The sequence below is a fragment of the Entelurus aequoreus genome, linkage group LG13, assembly GCF_033978785.1.
Source record: "Entelurus aequoreus isolate RoL-2023_Sb linkage group LG13, RoL_Eaeq_v1.1, whole genome shotgun sequence".
Taxonomy (NCBI): domain Eukaryota; kingdom Metazoa; phylum Chordata; class Actinopteri; order Syngnathiformes; family Syngnathidae; genus Entelurus; species Entelurus aequoreus.
In genome coordinates, this window is record NC_084743.1 from 31,161,315 (window position 1) to 31,177,307 (window position 15,993).

At 39.3% G+C, this 15,993-nt stretch overlaps 1 protein-coding gene across 1 annotated transcript; it reads right to left on the minus strand.

Moving 5' to 3' along the window:
- Positions 1 to 234: 234 nt before the first annotated feature.
- On the minus strand, positions 235 to 14,933 carry LOC133663316 (oocyte zinc finger protein XlCOF6.1-like). The gene is made up of 2 exons (XM_062067698.1): positions 14,482 to 14,933; positions 235 to 2,249 (listed from the first exon to the last, which is right to left on the minus strand). The coding sequence occupies exons 1-2, from the start codon at positions 14,603 to 14,605 to the stop codon at positions 1,111 to 1,113; spliced, it is 1,263 nt and encodes a 420-aa protein (XP_061923682.1). The 5' UTR covers positions 14,606 to 14,933; the 3' UTR covers positions 235 to 1,110.
- Positions 14,934 to 15,993: the final 1,060 nt, after the last annotated feature.

A 15,993-nucleotide genomic window follows, 5' to 3' on the forward strand; every position in this document is an offset into this window, starting at 1 on the left:
CATTCCGTTTTTTAAGGCGGTCTGTCATGACGTTTTTAGCATTCAATCAGACATTTCTGTGAGGTTTTGTATTAGTGTTCCTAAAAATAGATATACCGGCCCCCAGACACATTTTTTCTTTAAATGTGGCCCCCCGAGTCAAAATAATTGCCCAGGCCTGCACCACTGCAATCTTGTGGCGATATTGAAAACTGTTTGAGATGAGAAGAGAGGAAAACAAGAGCCACAAAGAGGTATAAATCAAAATCATCTTTATTTTAAAATATGTGCAGTACTAAATAACATGAAATATTTACACAACACAAACGCACTTAGAGGGGAGGAAAACATAATATTCAATAAATATTCTGTCTACGGTTGATAAGGAGTCAGGATATCTTATTTGCTCCAAAGTTAGTTTGCATTTGTAGAGCTGCTGTTCTTAACGGCACACCAATTTGGAAACTCATGACATAATATGGTATCAAACACAGCAGATCATCACTTTCTAGGTGACTTTTCACGTTTAATTATGATAGACAGGACATAGCTTTATTGTCTGTTTCGACATGAAAAACAGAAATTTGTCTTTGACACGGCTTCATCACAAAATTAAAACAACATTCACAGCAACAGGTAAAAAAAGAGAGACAGTGCGGCCTATTACATGTTGTTTAGAACCGTTAATGCATAGGGGATGAATGATTTCTTGTGAACAGTTTTGGCCAGTGGGGTTCTGTATCGTCTGCCTGGTAGCAGCAGCATGAAGGAGTGGTGCAGGGAGTACGAGGGGTCCTCAGTTATGAGGATGGCATTATTTCCCACAGAGTGCCTGTGCAGTTTAGTCAAAAGAAGTTGAGCTATTCTGGGTATTTTACTTGCCTGATTTGTTATGCGGGTAAGTTTTGTTGTGGTGGTGACAGTGGCAGATCTTTTAAAAAATGTTAAAATGTATTTGTTGACATTAAAAATCCTTAAGTGTCCTGAGAAAATGAAGGCGCTGTTGTGCCTTTTTGTAGACCAAGTCAACATGTGAGAAGAACATGCAAGTGTCATTCTCCATCCCAATATTTTTTTAAATTCTGTATCATTTGACAATATTTCAACACAAGCTACTCAGGAAGACGTTCATTATCTGTTGTGCATCTGCATGTGTGCCATTAAATAGTCATTTCGAGCGAATGCTGTAGCACAAACTGAACAGGAAAAGGGTTTTTCCCCAGTGTGTATTCTCATGTGTTTAACCATGTTTGGATTTGAAGTGAATTTTTTTCCACAAACGGAGCAACTAAAAGGTTTTTCTCCAGTGTGTGTCCTTTGATGTTCAATCAAAGATACTTTTTTGATCAACATTTTGCCACAAATATTGCAACAAAAACGTTTTTCTCTTGTATGCGTCCTCGTGTGATTCACCATATTTGACTTGGTAGAAAAACTTTTATCGCACATCGAGCAACTGAAAGGTTTTTCTCCTGTGTGCGTGCGTTTGTGTGCTGTCAAACTGCTGTGTTGGGAAAATGATTTAGAACAAAGTAAGCACGAATAGGGTTTTTCCCCTGTGTGTATTCTCATGTGTGACACCATGCTGGACATGGCAGAGAAACTTTTACCACAAACTGAACACACGAAAGGTTTCTCTCCTGTATGAGTAAATTTATGCTGAATTAAAATATCATTTCGAGAAAATCTTTTACTACAGACTGAACAGCTATAGGGTTTCTCTCCTTTGTGTGCCCGCATGTGTCGAGTCAAGTCCCAACTATGAAAGAAGCTTTTCGCACAAACTGAGCAGAGCAAACCCTTTTTGCCCATTTTCTTTTCGGAGCATTCAGAGTGTTTATTTTCTGTTTGAGTCCTCATATCACCCTTACAGTCTGTATTGCTGTTCAAAAGTCGCTGTTCATCCTCAGGAGCGCTTAATGTGTCCTCGTTATCCGAATCTAAGAGGTTGTATGCTTCTGATTCTTCACAGTGGCCTCCATCAACTTCTGTTATGTGTTGTGGTGAGCAGCTGCTTGGAGGGTCCATCTCTCTGCCCTCCTCACTTGGACTGTGATGAAGCTGTGAGAACTCCTGCGGTTTGTCTTCAGTCTTCACAGGGACACCAGTCAGTGTCCACTTGGTGAGATCTGTCTCCTCCTGAGTGACGCATAGTTCCTCCTTTTCTTCTTTAACATGGGCGGGCTGTGGTTCCTCCTGCTTCAAAGTGGAGCTCTCACCTTTCGGTTGTAGAGGAAATCCATCTGGACGACAAATCACCTGCTGGACATCTGCAAACAACACAAACACACTTTCTTTCAGGCATGTTAAGTATTATGACATATGTAGACGGACCAAAATGTCTACAACATGTGGACAACACAGCAAACATCAGACAATGGGACATGATAACAATAATAACAACAATATGACAGCCTTTGGTGGTGTTTGTTTTACAAACTATGCACAGCTGTGTGTGAATTGGTCACCCATGTAAACAATAAAAGGGTGGAGGCGTAGTCTCTGCTGCAAACCATAGCCCGAACCTAAATATTTAAATAATTTGACGTTCTTACTATGACGTTTGCTGCTCCACTACTGCTCTGACTGTTATTTATTGCCCTCCTGGGCCTTATTCAGACTTTATCAGCAAATTCTCAGAGTTTGTTGCTGTTACAATCTATCATGCAGATAATATAATTATAATGGGAAATCTAAATTTTCACATGAATACCCCGTTAGACCTTCCGAGACAAATGTGGTCTTACTCAAATAATATATGAACCACACATCTCAACGGTTATACGATAGACCTTTGGTCCTCCCATACACCAAAACAACGTCCGATCACTACCTCATAAAATTTGAAATTCTGACCCATTGTCAACAATCTGAGAATAACCAATGCTTTAGCAGCTGTAACATTAATGCTGCTACAACTACAACTCTCTCCGGCCTACCGCCCTCGATAATGACACCGTTCTCCAATTATGTGGGCTCTATAGATAGCTTCACTGATGACTATAATGATGCCTTGCGCAACGCCTTTGAGAGTATTGCACCGTTAAAAATAAAAGACCCCTAAAAGGCGTACGTACCCACTGGCTCACAGAAGAAACCAGACCTATTAAACGATCATGTAGAAAGCTGGGCTGCAAATGGCATGTGACTATAGGTATTTTTTATCTGGTTTAGAGCGATAGTTCAATATATCATAAAGATGCTTTTACCTTAGCTAAAACTAATTATTACACCGATCTTATCTGTCTCAATAAAAACAATCCTAAATATTCAACACAGGAGCATCGCTAACCCAACAAGGGTCTTCTCCTAGTAGCTCCAACCACTCAGCTGACAACTTTATGCAATTTATTTCTAAGAAATTAACGCTAATTAAAAAGGCGATTAAAGACGCCATGTTCCAGCTCCAACCGTGTCCAATAAACGCAATTGCAAAAGTATGCATTATGGAAAAGGCTTTCCAAAATAATCTCTCTCATTTTGAAGAGGTAACGCTAGAGGAACTCTCACAATTCTTCAATGGGACAAAACAAACATCATGTCTACAAGACCTACTTCCTGTGAAACTCATTAAGGAACTGTTTGTTATATTAGAACCATGAGTGCTAAATATAATTAAATTATCACTCTCTTCCGATACTGTTGCCGTAGCATTCAAAACAGTAGTTAATATTCCTCTGCTTAAAAGACCTAACCTCGACTGTGTCCTTCTAAACTACTGGCCGGTGTCACACCTACTGATTATCTCTAAAATCCTCGGGAAAATTGTTGCACAGCAGCTAAATGATCCCATTCAGTCGAGTTTCAGGGCAAATCACCCTACTGAGACTCGCAAGAGTGACCAATGATCTGTTGCTAACTATGGATACCGATACGTCATCTGTGTTGCTGGCGCATGATCTCAGCGCTGCCTTTGATACAGTGGATTTGAGGTGGGAATCTTTGGGCACCTAGCAATTCGATTAAAATTCAGGCGCTACGATTCGATTAAAAATCGATTATTGACTTACATTTAATTTATGTATATTGATGAAGTTTTACATTTATTTTCGTTTCACTAAATAAGCGTTTCTTACTTGCAACTTTTCAAACCAGTGCATTTGTAATAAGACACAGTTACATTGATTCCCATTGTATTTATTAAATTAATGGAAATGTGTGCAAAACTGGAACACAAGTGCTCTACAATAAAGGAGATGGTCGGATCTCTCGATGAGGTGGCTCGCTGCGGTCAGACAAATTTTAGAACTCTCTGCTTTACTTTACTTACAATAAATAAATCGATTATTGATGTTTACTAATCGATTTTATGATCGTCCATGTTTGAATTGCAATGCATATAAAAATGTATTATTTCGGCCACCTCTACTGTGGATCATAACATTATGTTAAAACGCATCAAATCAAGTATTGGCATGTCAGACTTAGCGTTTTCCTGGTTTAGCTCCTATATCCCTGCAAGGATACGTTGTGTATCCCATAACGTGACCTCGGAGTATGTTAAGGTCAGTTGCAGAGTTCAACCTCGTTCGGTTCTTGGCCCTGTATTGTGAAGGAAATATATGCTGCCGCTAGGCGACATTATATAAAAGTATAGCAATAGCTTTCACTGATATGCTGATGACACCCAACATTACATGCCCCTAAAGCGGACAACACACCAAATTGAAGTCAGCTGGAGGACAGACTTAATTAAATAAAAAAATGGATGTTCAGCATCTTATTGCCAAGAAAGCAGATATGTTGATTATCGGTCCTGCTACACACAGGCAATTGTTAAGAGGTACCACCAACAGCGATTAGCGATAGGGAAAGCGATTGCTGCTTCCTAGTGAGACGTCACATACACAGTTGGTTGTGTTTTGGCCTCCAAAACCTCTTATTATATAACATCTATTTTCCTGCACACAATATTTTACTAATAGTGTTGATAGGAAGTTTCTGTATGGGGATGACACAATCTGTTTATTTCTTTTTTTAAAAACCATAGAGTTGACTGATTGTCGGCAATGGACAAAATCTCAAATTGCAATACTCAAAGCAAAATGACAACAGGAAGTGAATTTGTGTTACGTCAGTTAAAACCGGATGTGAAGCACCCAACACACGTTTTTTTCTTTATCATCAAAAAAAAACCCAAAACTTTTACAAAATAAAACTAAAGAATATAAACATTTTTAAACACTTGAATTATAATACTATTTCTCTTAAGTAGCCAGTAGTATCTTTTTTTTACTTCTTTAGTAATGCGGTACTTTGTTAGTGCCGGTATACGGTACAATCCTAGTTACAATATGGTACATCACAAGTTTCCAGTTTATTATTACAACTTCTCCAAAAAGGAGCAGGAAGAGGCAGAGGTAATTATCTTTGGCAATTAATTTTGGACAGTTTGTCTAAGTGCAGTTACTGTCCTGCATGCGCAAACTGGCAGTTGATCCAGTATGGTCATGCTGTAGAACCAAACAACTCCATATGGCAGAGAAATGTTGCTAAGTACACCTACCTAACACATTAATATCTGAAAAGATACAGTCAACTTACACTCTCTGCGTAGGGAAGCACCTAATTGTTCCTATAAACAACAATACTGTACATTGTATTTAAAATAACAGCAATTTGTAGGGATGCAAGGAATCGTTGACGTTGTCCACAAAAATCATTATTAGAATTTGCCGCGGACAAATTCATTTGCGAATAATAATCAGTTATGTCATCATTACTCAAGCTTTTCCGGACATAAAGGAACATGTACTTGTCCATGTGACCAGTGATTCTCAAGTAACAGGAAGAAAAAAAACACTGAGTAAAAAACAAACACGTAAAGTAGGATTTAGTGATAAAACGATATCAGTATATTGAGATAGACACATTCGATATCAATTAATATCTATAAAAATGCTTTGATAGAAGGTTCATAACTTTTTTTTTCTTCTGCTTCGGAAGAAACCGGAAGTTGCCAAGCATTGGTTGGTTGCCTAAACAAAGGCACTAACCCTCTGGTAACAGAGCAACGCAAGAAGTGATCACTGGTCAGTGAGAGTGACACGCTATCAGGGTTTGGTTACAACATCTTGTCTCATGGTTTAGGATTTATCGAAACGGATCGTAGTCAGACCAATGTGGTCCACATTTGCCGCACTCACCGAGCACAGCTGTAACCCTATTATTTTTTCTCCCACCAATCACAGAGGCTGAGGGTGAAAGGTGGGTTACAGTTGAATTGTTCTGAGAATATTAGTTGTGTTGTCTTCCTTGCTAAAAACATCACAATGGGAGGACCCACTTCACCCCACTTTATTCAAGCTCCACAACACAGCAACATGTCCCAAAACGTCTCGCTTTTCTTTCCTTATTAGCTATCTGGAAACAACAGGAGGAAACTAAAGTACCAGGCTGTATAAATAAAATCAATTACAAAATAAAACAAATGCGCTACTTTAAAATGATGGTAATTTGGTCCAATAAGATTAAAATAATAATTACTGGATAACATAAATTCCTTTCGTTACTTGAATAAGAAGAACAGACCAAAAATGAAATGTTACACAGCCGTAACTCCCTGCTAAACTTAAACCTGCAGACAGTAGTTCTTCTCAGCTTTCTCTATGTTTACATTATCACTCTTTGCACTATTTTGTTACACTTTATTAAGCATTTCTTACTCATTCCTTATAGTTGCGCCTTAATTTAAAGAGTTTATTGTTTAGTGTTCAATGTGATTTTAGATTTTTGTTTACATTATTTGGGTGTTTTCCATGGGGTTGTGATGACATTTCCTTTCCTTTCTACCTTGATAGCTGAGGTTATTATAATCAGGGGAAAGTTACATTTTAAATATAAAATGCTAACATTTTATATATTTTTCTCCTGGGGGCGGTATAGCTCGGTTGGTAGAGTGGCCGTGCCATCAACCTGAGGGTTGCAGGTTCGATCCCCACTTCCGCCATCCTAGTCACTGCCGTTGTGTCCTTGGGCAAGACACTTTACCCACCTGCTCCCAGTGCCACCCACACTGGTTTAAATGTAACTTAGATATTGGGTTTTCACTATGTAAAGCGCTTTGAGTCACTAGAGAAAAGCGCTATATAAATATAATTCACTTCACTTCACTTCACTCCTGGTCCTCATTTTGCATAAGTCATAAAAAGTATCAATAATTATCGATATCGACCGACAACACTACTATCCATCCATCCATTCATTTGTGTGTGAGTCACACAATTTAACCCATTCTTACACCGCACTTATATGCTTATATTTCCCCATTCACTACTCTATATTTATTTGTTCATAAAAATAAACGTATTTCCTCACAGCCTGTCGTAGTTTGAGTAATTTTGAGTGACTTACCGAAAGAACCATTCACAGACCAATCCATACATTTTGGTACCTAAATCTAGCCAACCACAGAAGGCAGTGTTTCCCACACAATCATTTATTTGTGGCGGCCCGCCACGAAAGAATTACGTCCGTCACAAATTTAAAAAAATAAAATAAATATTATTTTTTTTGTCCTGTCCAGCTTCTCAGGCAAATCATATAGTTGATGTAGATGCCCATATAGGCTGTTCAGATTTACTTTACAAAAGAGAAGTGTAGGATACTTCTCTTGTTGCCTTATTTGTATTTGACCACTACTGTTTTCTGTTTATTTGTTACTGACTGTGGCAGGACACCTCTGCCTCTGTTTCACTTTATGTTGCTGGTAAATAATATGGTTGTAGTAGTAGGCTAATGTTAAATTATTTAGTATGCACTAATTACAGGGGCAGAGCTTTAAGAGACATTTTAGCTTTTATATTTTATAAGATATATTTTTTGTAAGAACCACAATTAATAAATACATTTCAGTGAATAACTTATTGTTCAAATCTGTATATAAATATGTACATAAAGTGTTGTAATTATATTGTAAAATGGATGGATGGATCGACGTTTAAAACAAAACTGTTATTATTAATTAGTAAGTATACATTTTTTTAGCCTTTTTAGAGAAAATCATATCATTGTAGTAAATTATGCAAATTACTCGATGATGTCATGGTGACCACGCCCATAGACACGCCCCCACCGCCACAGGTATCTTGGCAGTTTATGGGAAACACTGGAAGGCACCACATAATGTAAACCAATCAGAAACAACCTAAGGTGGGTCTTAGCTTTTTTATTTTTTTTGCACACACCTAAGTGCAGTGCTGTCAACTTGGCGACTTTCTTGCTAAATCTAGTATCTATACAACTCCTCGTAGTGAATTTTTTTCTCAAAAGCAACTAGCGATAAAATCTAGCAACTTTTTTGGGATGTTTTGGAGACATGAAACCGTGCATCACTCTAATATCCTCAATGTACAAGCGGTGCCGCTGTGAGCCTTTCCTCACAGGCTCCCCTGTCAGCTGGTCCTAAAAGCATATTTTCTTGGACGTTCAAGTGCGATGAGAATAAAGTTCCATTCTATTCCAGTTCGAGCAAAGAAGAGACACACACACTCTCTGCTGCAAAGTTGCCGCTGTTTGTGTCTTGGTTTACAGCAGGGGTCGGCAACCCAAAATGTTGAAAGAGCCATATTGGACCAAAAATACAAAAAAGTAATCTGTCTGGAGCCGCAAAAAATTAAAAGACTTATATAAGTGTTATAATTAAGGCAACACGTGAAATAAATATCTATATTAGCCTACTATCAAAATGACTATGTGTCGCTGGCCGACGCAAATCTTTGTTGACAGGAATGTTGAAATTTAATATTTATTCCACACATTTTTACAACAATGGAAAACATTAGTAAAACTTTTCAGAGGGTGAGATAACAACTGGAAATGACCGTCTTAGACTGGCCAAAGGTATAGATGTGTGTGTCCAAGTTAAAGGAAACGGCAGGCTGTCTTCTTCTAATGGAAGCTGGGTAACATTTGCTGTGGTCTGGAACAACACAGCACACTAACAACTATCAGAAATGCAGCCAATATTACATACAGATAATGTGTCATGAAACATGGAAAAATAAACTAAATACACACAGGACATTAGTAAAGGAAATTAAATGAGCTCAAATATACCTACAAACGAGGCATAATGATGCAATATGTACATACAGCTAGCCTAAACAACATGTTAGCATCGATTAGCTTGCAGTCATGCAGTGACCAAATATGCCTGATTAGCACTCTGTAACAAGTCAATAACATCAACAAAGCTCATCTTTGTGCCTTCATGCACAGCATTAAACGTTTGGTGGACAAAATGAGACAAAGAAGGAGTGGCATAAAACATGCCTTTCTGTGGCAGTGTCGAAGAAAGTTATACATGTAAACAAACTGTTGTCACAGTCGACAACGGTGAGTTCAAGGGCCGCTTAAATTAGGAGGACAAAACAGAGCTCGCCAAATACTCTCATCAGTGAAGCATAAACACAAACATATTAAACAGTGGGCTTTCTAATAATTAGGAAGGTTTGTGTCGTGTTTGTCTTCCTACAGAAACCATATTACAACAAAAAATATATTTTTCACCCCATTTTTTTCCCATTTCCATACATTTTTGAAAAGGCTCCATGGAGCCACCAGGGCACCGCTCAAGAGCCGCATGTGGCTCTAGAGCCGCGGGTTGCTGACCCCCGGTTTACAGAGTAAGATGTAAATGTTTCATCACTGTCACACTTAAAATAAAAATAAACCTATCGTTCATGTCATTGAGACAGTCAATAGATTTGGGTCTTTTGTGAATATCTCACCCCTTCTGTGTTTTGGTCACATTTGATTCTTTAACAATGTAGAAAAAAGAAGAATACAACCAAACTAAGAGTCAACAAAAGAAAATTCATTTACAAGTCTAAAAATAATTTAAAACAATGTTTTAACTCACTTTTTATGTCTCCCACTACGTTATTCCTCTCTAGTACAGTATTATTATTAATTATGCAAATGAGGATATTATGTCATCTATCAACTTTTATGACAGCCAATAGCAACTTTCCTTACTGAGGAGTAGGCAACACTGGAGGATGAAGAGCTATCAGAAGAAATGGAGGACAATGAGAATGGAGATGTAGAAGAGATACAAATTGAGAACACAGATGCAGAGGATGAGACAGAAGAGCCAGCAGAGAAAACAGTGGAGATGATTTCCATTTGTAATATCTGCGTAATTAAGACTTTAGGAGGCCACGCTGCATGGAGAGCCGCTGAAGGTGAGGACATCAGTCTTAAAAGGTATACATCGACGTTAAAACAGGCCAAATCTGTGTTAAAAAAGACCAATATGTTGCCACTAAAGTCTCACTCTTGTCATTTTCTGAAACCTGGCAGCCCTGATTTAATGCATCAGCCTCACGCGACAATGCACGTTCTTAAAGAAAATCTATTTTGCATTTAGATTCACAGCTGAAGTCAGTAAACATAAGTAAGGCTGCAGCTAACGATTATTTTTCTATCGATTAATCTATAGATTATTTTTTCGATTAATCTATAGATTATTTTTTCGATTCATCTATAGATTATTTTTCCTTTTACCGATTATTTTTTAAATTTAAAACGAAGATGAAAAAATAAATGTAGGCCTTTTTTTTCAAAAGGCATGGCTTTTATTTACAAAAAAAATAAGTATGGCCACTCAGTCAACATTGACAACAACATGACAAAATATTCTGTAATAATGTAGACATTTAACAAAATTAAAAGTAGCTTATTTGCTTTTTAATGTGCAAATATAAAAGTAAACATCCAGTGCAAATCTTAATATTCTGCAATAGTATAAGCATTTCAAAAGTAAAAGTATTGCTTATTTTGCTTTAAAATGTGCAAAAATAAAGATAAACATCCAATACAAAAAAGTGCAAAACGAAATATTCTGTAACAACAGTGTAAACATTTCAACAAAAGTGAAAGTATTGCTTATTTGCTAAAATGTGCAAAAATAAAGATAAACATCCAATACAAAAAAGTGCCAATCTAAATATTCTGGAGCACTGTAAACATTAAGTATTGCTTTTAAAATGTGCAAAATAAACATCCAGTCCAACACAGTACACAATAACCAATTCTACTCATTCCAGTGAGTGACTAACAGTTGTAATGAAGAAAGGTTAGCATGTCTACATGCTCTGCTTCTTTTCTTGTTTACAATATTCCCAGCAGCTGAAAATAGGCGCTCAGAGGGGGTCGATGTGGCTGGAACTGAGAGCTAATTACCGGTAGCCTTCACCTCAAGCCAGGACTGCGAGTGAGCTGAGCTCCAGTTTATATTCCTAGAAGGTCAACGGGCTCATAGTGATGTTACTAGTAGTTGACTGGGAGGTGTTTATTATCATTTGGGGAGAGTCCGCTGCCCGATGCTGCTAAACACCTATCTGCTCGACGCTGAAGCGCTGACTACATGCGCTCTGAATACACACTGCTGATTGGCTGATAATGCGTTGTGTGTACCAATCAGATGGTTGTGTGGGTGGGACAATGCTGAGTGCTGAGACAGAGGCAGCCGCAGAAGGAGCGAAGCAGCTTGTTAACACTTCAGCAGCTAAAGTTAGCTTTAGCTTAGAAACTGGTTCGGTACACCCCCGTACCGAACCGAAAGCCCCGTACCGAAACGGTTCAATACAAAACACGTACCGTTACACCCCTAGCAAATACAAATGACACATTCATGTTTTTGTGTAATGATGACAACGTATGCTCACGCGGACGATTGACTAGTTGATGGTTGATGGTTTTCTTTTCAAATGTTCGTTCATAGCCGTTGTGCTGCTATGATAGGCCATTTCCGCTCGACAGTGTGCATACAACAACATTATTAGGCCGTGTATTGAAACACTCCCACACTTTTGACCACTTTTGGCGTGATTTTTTCCCCCTCACTCGCACAGTCTGCTTCGCGCTCCGCCATGACGGTAGTGTGACGTAAATATGCGACGCGTCGACGCACAAAAACGGCGTCGACGTATTTACGTAACCGATGACGTCGACGCGTCGTTTCAGCCTTAAACATAAGTAGAGATGTCTGATAATATCGGCCGATAAATGCTTTAAAATGTAATATCGGAAATTATCGGTTTCAAAAAGTAAAATGTATGACTTTTTAAAACACAGCTGTGTACACGGACGTAGGGGAAGTACAGAGCGCCAATTAACCTTAAAGGCATGTCCTTTGCGTGCCGGCCCAGTCACATTATATCTACGGCTTTCACAAACACACAAGCGGATGCAAGGCATACTTGGTCAGCAGCCATACAGGTCACACTGAGGGTGACCGTATGAACAACTTTAACACTGTTCCAAATATGCGCCACACTGTCAACCCACACCAAACAAGAATGACAAACACATTTCGGGAGAAAATCCGCACCGTAACACAACATAAACACAACAAAACAAATACCCAGAATCCCTTGCAGCACTAACTCTTCCGGGACGCTACAATATACACCCCCGCTATCCCCCGCACCCCACCTCAACCCCCCCCCCCCCCAACCAATAATGCACTTTGTGACTTCAATAATAAATATGGCAGTGCCATGTTGGCATGTTTTTCCATAACTTGAGTTGATTTATTTTGGAAAACTTGTTACGTTGTTTAATGCATCCAGCGGGGCATCACAACAACATTAGGCATAATAATGTGTTAATTCCACAACTGTATATATCGGTATCGGTAATTAAGAGTTGGACAATATCGGAATGTCGGATATCGGCAAAAACGCCCTTATCGGACATCTCTAAACATAAGTGGTTAGAGCAGACCTGGGCATTCTGCGGCCCGCGGGCCGCATCCGGCCCTTTGTGCGTCCCTGTCCGGCCCGTGTGAGGCCAATTATAAATTACAAAATAAATTTTAAAAAGTATCTATATCGTGTGCAATACAACGGTGCTGCTTTTGTTTTGAAAATCGTTATTTGTATTACTTCCGTGTGGACGTATGCGTGTGCGTGATTGTGAGTGAATGTGAACAGCTGCAATCATTAATTACAAAATAAAGTTGAAAAAACATCTATGTCGTGCGCGCAATACAACTGTGCTGCTTTTATTTTGAAAAGTATTATTTATGGGCGTGTGTCCGTGTGTAACCTGCGAGTGAAGGTGCACATGCAGCGACTAGTGATGCACGGTTTACACCCGAGAGGCTAAAAAGAGAAAAGTTGATGAAGAATGGCGTGTTTCCAACAAGACATGGACTGCCATGCAATGTTCCCTCTAAGGTGCGTGCCTGCGCAATTGCGCACTGCTCAAGCGTCCGCTGCGCGCAGCAAATATATGCCGCGCACCAAATCAAATCCCATCTGAATTCTAAACAAAATAAACATATTTATTCTATGTAATTTTGCAATGCAACTTTGAGTGACAGTGACAACAAGCGGCCCTAACGGTGTTCGTCAACACCGTTCAATTGAACACCGTTCAATTATTGTAACGTCTATCGAGATGCTTCGAAGCCAGGAATTATATCGATCACTTTATTGAGCAAAACTGTTTATATTCGGCCATAACCACACCAAAAACAAAAGTAAAACACTTCTATCTCGAAAAACTAGTCATTTTCTGCCGTACAAACCAGGCCAAAACCAACTTGTCACCAACACGCATAGCACTAAACCATTGGTGCGTTTATGGCCACACAAAAAGTCGGACAACTCAAACACCACACAAAGTTACACTATGACTCCTCAGTCATACGTGTGCTTATTTTACTGTCATTTATTATTAATGTTAATTTATTTATATTAGTCATGGACTGCTGTTACACACACTATGTTGAAGTATTACACGGCGTGGGGACGGCGTGGCGAAGTTGGGAGAGTGGCCGTGCCAGCGATCTGAGGGTTACTGGTTCAATCCCCACCTTCTACCATCCTAGTCACGTCCGTTGTGTCCTTGGGCAAGACACTTCACCCTTGCTCCTGATGGGTCCTGGTTAGCGCCTTGCATGGCAGCTCCCGCCATCAGTGTGTGAATGTGTGTGTGAATGGGTGAATGTGGAAATACTGTCAAAGCGCTTTGGGCTCCTTAAAAAGGGGTAGAAAAGCGCTATACAAGTACAACCATTTACCATTACTATTATTATTGATTATTATTATTATTTATCTTACGGTATATATCAAAAATAATATTGAGCAAAATTTAATTGAAATATTGTCGATGTGGCCCTCCAGCAGTGCTCGGGTTGCTCATGCGGCCCCCAGTAAAAATTAATTGCCCACCCCTGGGTTAGAGTGTCCGCCCTGAGATCGGTAGGTTGTGAGTTCAAACCTACCAATCATACCAAAGACTATAAAAATGGGACCCATTACCTCCCTGCTTGGCACTCAGCATCAAGGGTTGGAATTGGGGGTTAAATCACCAAAAATGATTCCCGGGCGTGGCACCGCTGCTGCTCACTGCTCACCTCACCTCCCAGGGGGTGAACAAGGGGATGGGTCAAATGCAGAGGACAAATTTCACCACACCTAGTGTGTGTGACAATCATTTGTACTTTAACTTAACTTAACTCAACATAAAAGTCCAAATGAAACAAACCTGCGTTGTGTGACACAACTTGATGTGTCCTGAAAATGGAGTCCAGTGGTTCATGTTGTCGCTCATTCTCCTCCTTAGTTCGACAAAGTTCCTCCTCGTACTCTGCTATTGTTCTTTCGCACATTTTCACACAGTCACAACACTTTACACTCAAACTTTATCTCTATTTAATGACGTTTTGGATAACTTCCGCGTCTCTGTGTTAGCGGCTAACAAGCTAAGCTAGCACGAGAAGCGTCAAAGAGCGCTTATTAGCGACATTTACTATGTTACGCGACATTGGTGTGTATATAAATGCACGAATTAAGAACACAAAAAAATAATGACTGATTTCGATGTTTGCAGGCGCCGGAGTATCACGCCTACATAGTCGGCGAAGGCCACACATCGGAGGCTCCCAGACAGACTGAGTCGTGTATTAAGCTAGTATGGCCAACTCGGTTTCAGGGCATCTCCTCAATGATTGGTCAAAAGGCACTCACGTGACTACAGGGCGCCATGACTACCACCAACAGAGAGCTGATTCTATGTAAAAGACAAGAATGGGAAGTGAAGGTTCTCCTTCAACACTGGAGAGCATATATCCTGAAGGAGTTTACTACAGTTGAGCTAAGGAAAATAAGGACACGATTTATATACATACCCAATTCTTCCCAAAAATTAAGAAATATAATTTTTAAATTATTAATGGAATATACCCTTCAAAGGATTTTTTGAAACTTGAATTTAACATGGATGTTGATGGCTGTTATATACAGTCCTGATCAAAAGTTTACTCACACTTGTAAATAACATAATGTCATGGCTGTCTTGAGTTTCCAATAATTTCTACAACTCTTTTTTTGTGATAAAGTGATTGTAGCACATACTTGTTGGTCACAAAAAAATTCATGAAGTTTGGTTCTTTTATGAATTTATTATGGGTCTACTGATAATGTGACCAAATCTGCTGTGTCAAAAGTATACATACAGCAATGTTAATATTTGGTTACATGTCCCTTGGCAGGTTTCACTGCAATAAGGCGCTTTTGGTAGCCACCCACAAGCTTCTGGTTGAATTTTTGACCACTCTTGACAAAATTGGTGCAGTTCAGCTAAATGTGTTGGTCTTCTGACAAGGACTTCTTTCTTCAGCATTGTCCACACGTTTAAGTTAGGACTTTGGGAAGGCCATTCTAAAACCTTAATTCTAGCCTGATTTAGCCATTCCTTTACCACGTCTGACGTGTGTTTGGGGTCATTTTCCTGTTGGAACACTCAACTGCGCCCAAGACCCATCCTCCGGGCTGATGATTTTAGGTTGTCCTGAAGAATTTGGAGGTAATCCTCCTTTTACATTGTCCCATTTAAAGCACCAGTTCCATTGGCAGCAAAACAGGCCCAAAGCATAATACTACCACCACCATGCTTGACGGGAATGGTGTTCCTAGGATTAAAGGCCTCACCTTTTCTCCTCCAAACATATTGCTGGGTATTGTGGCCAAACAGCTCCATTTTTGTTTTCATCTGACC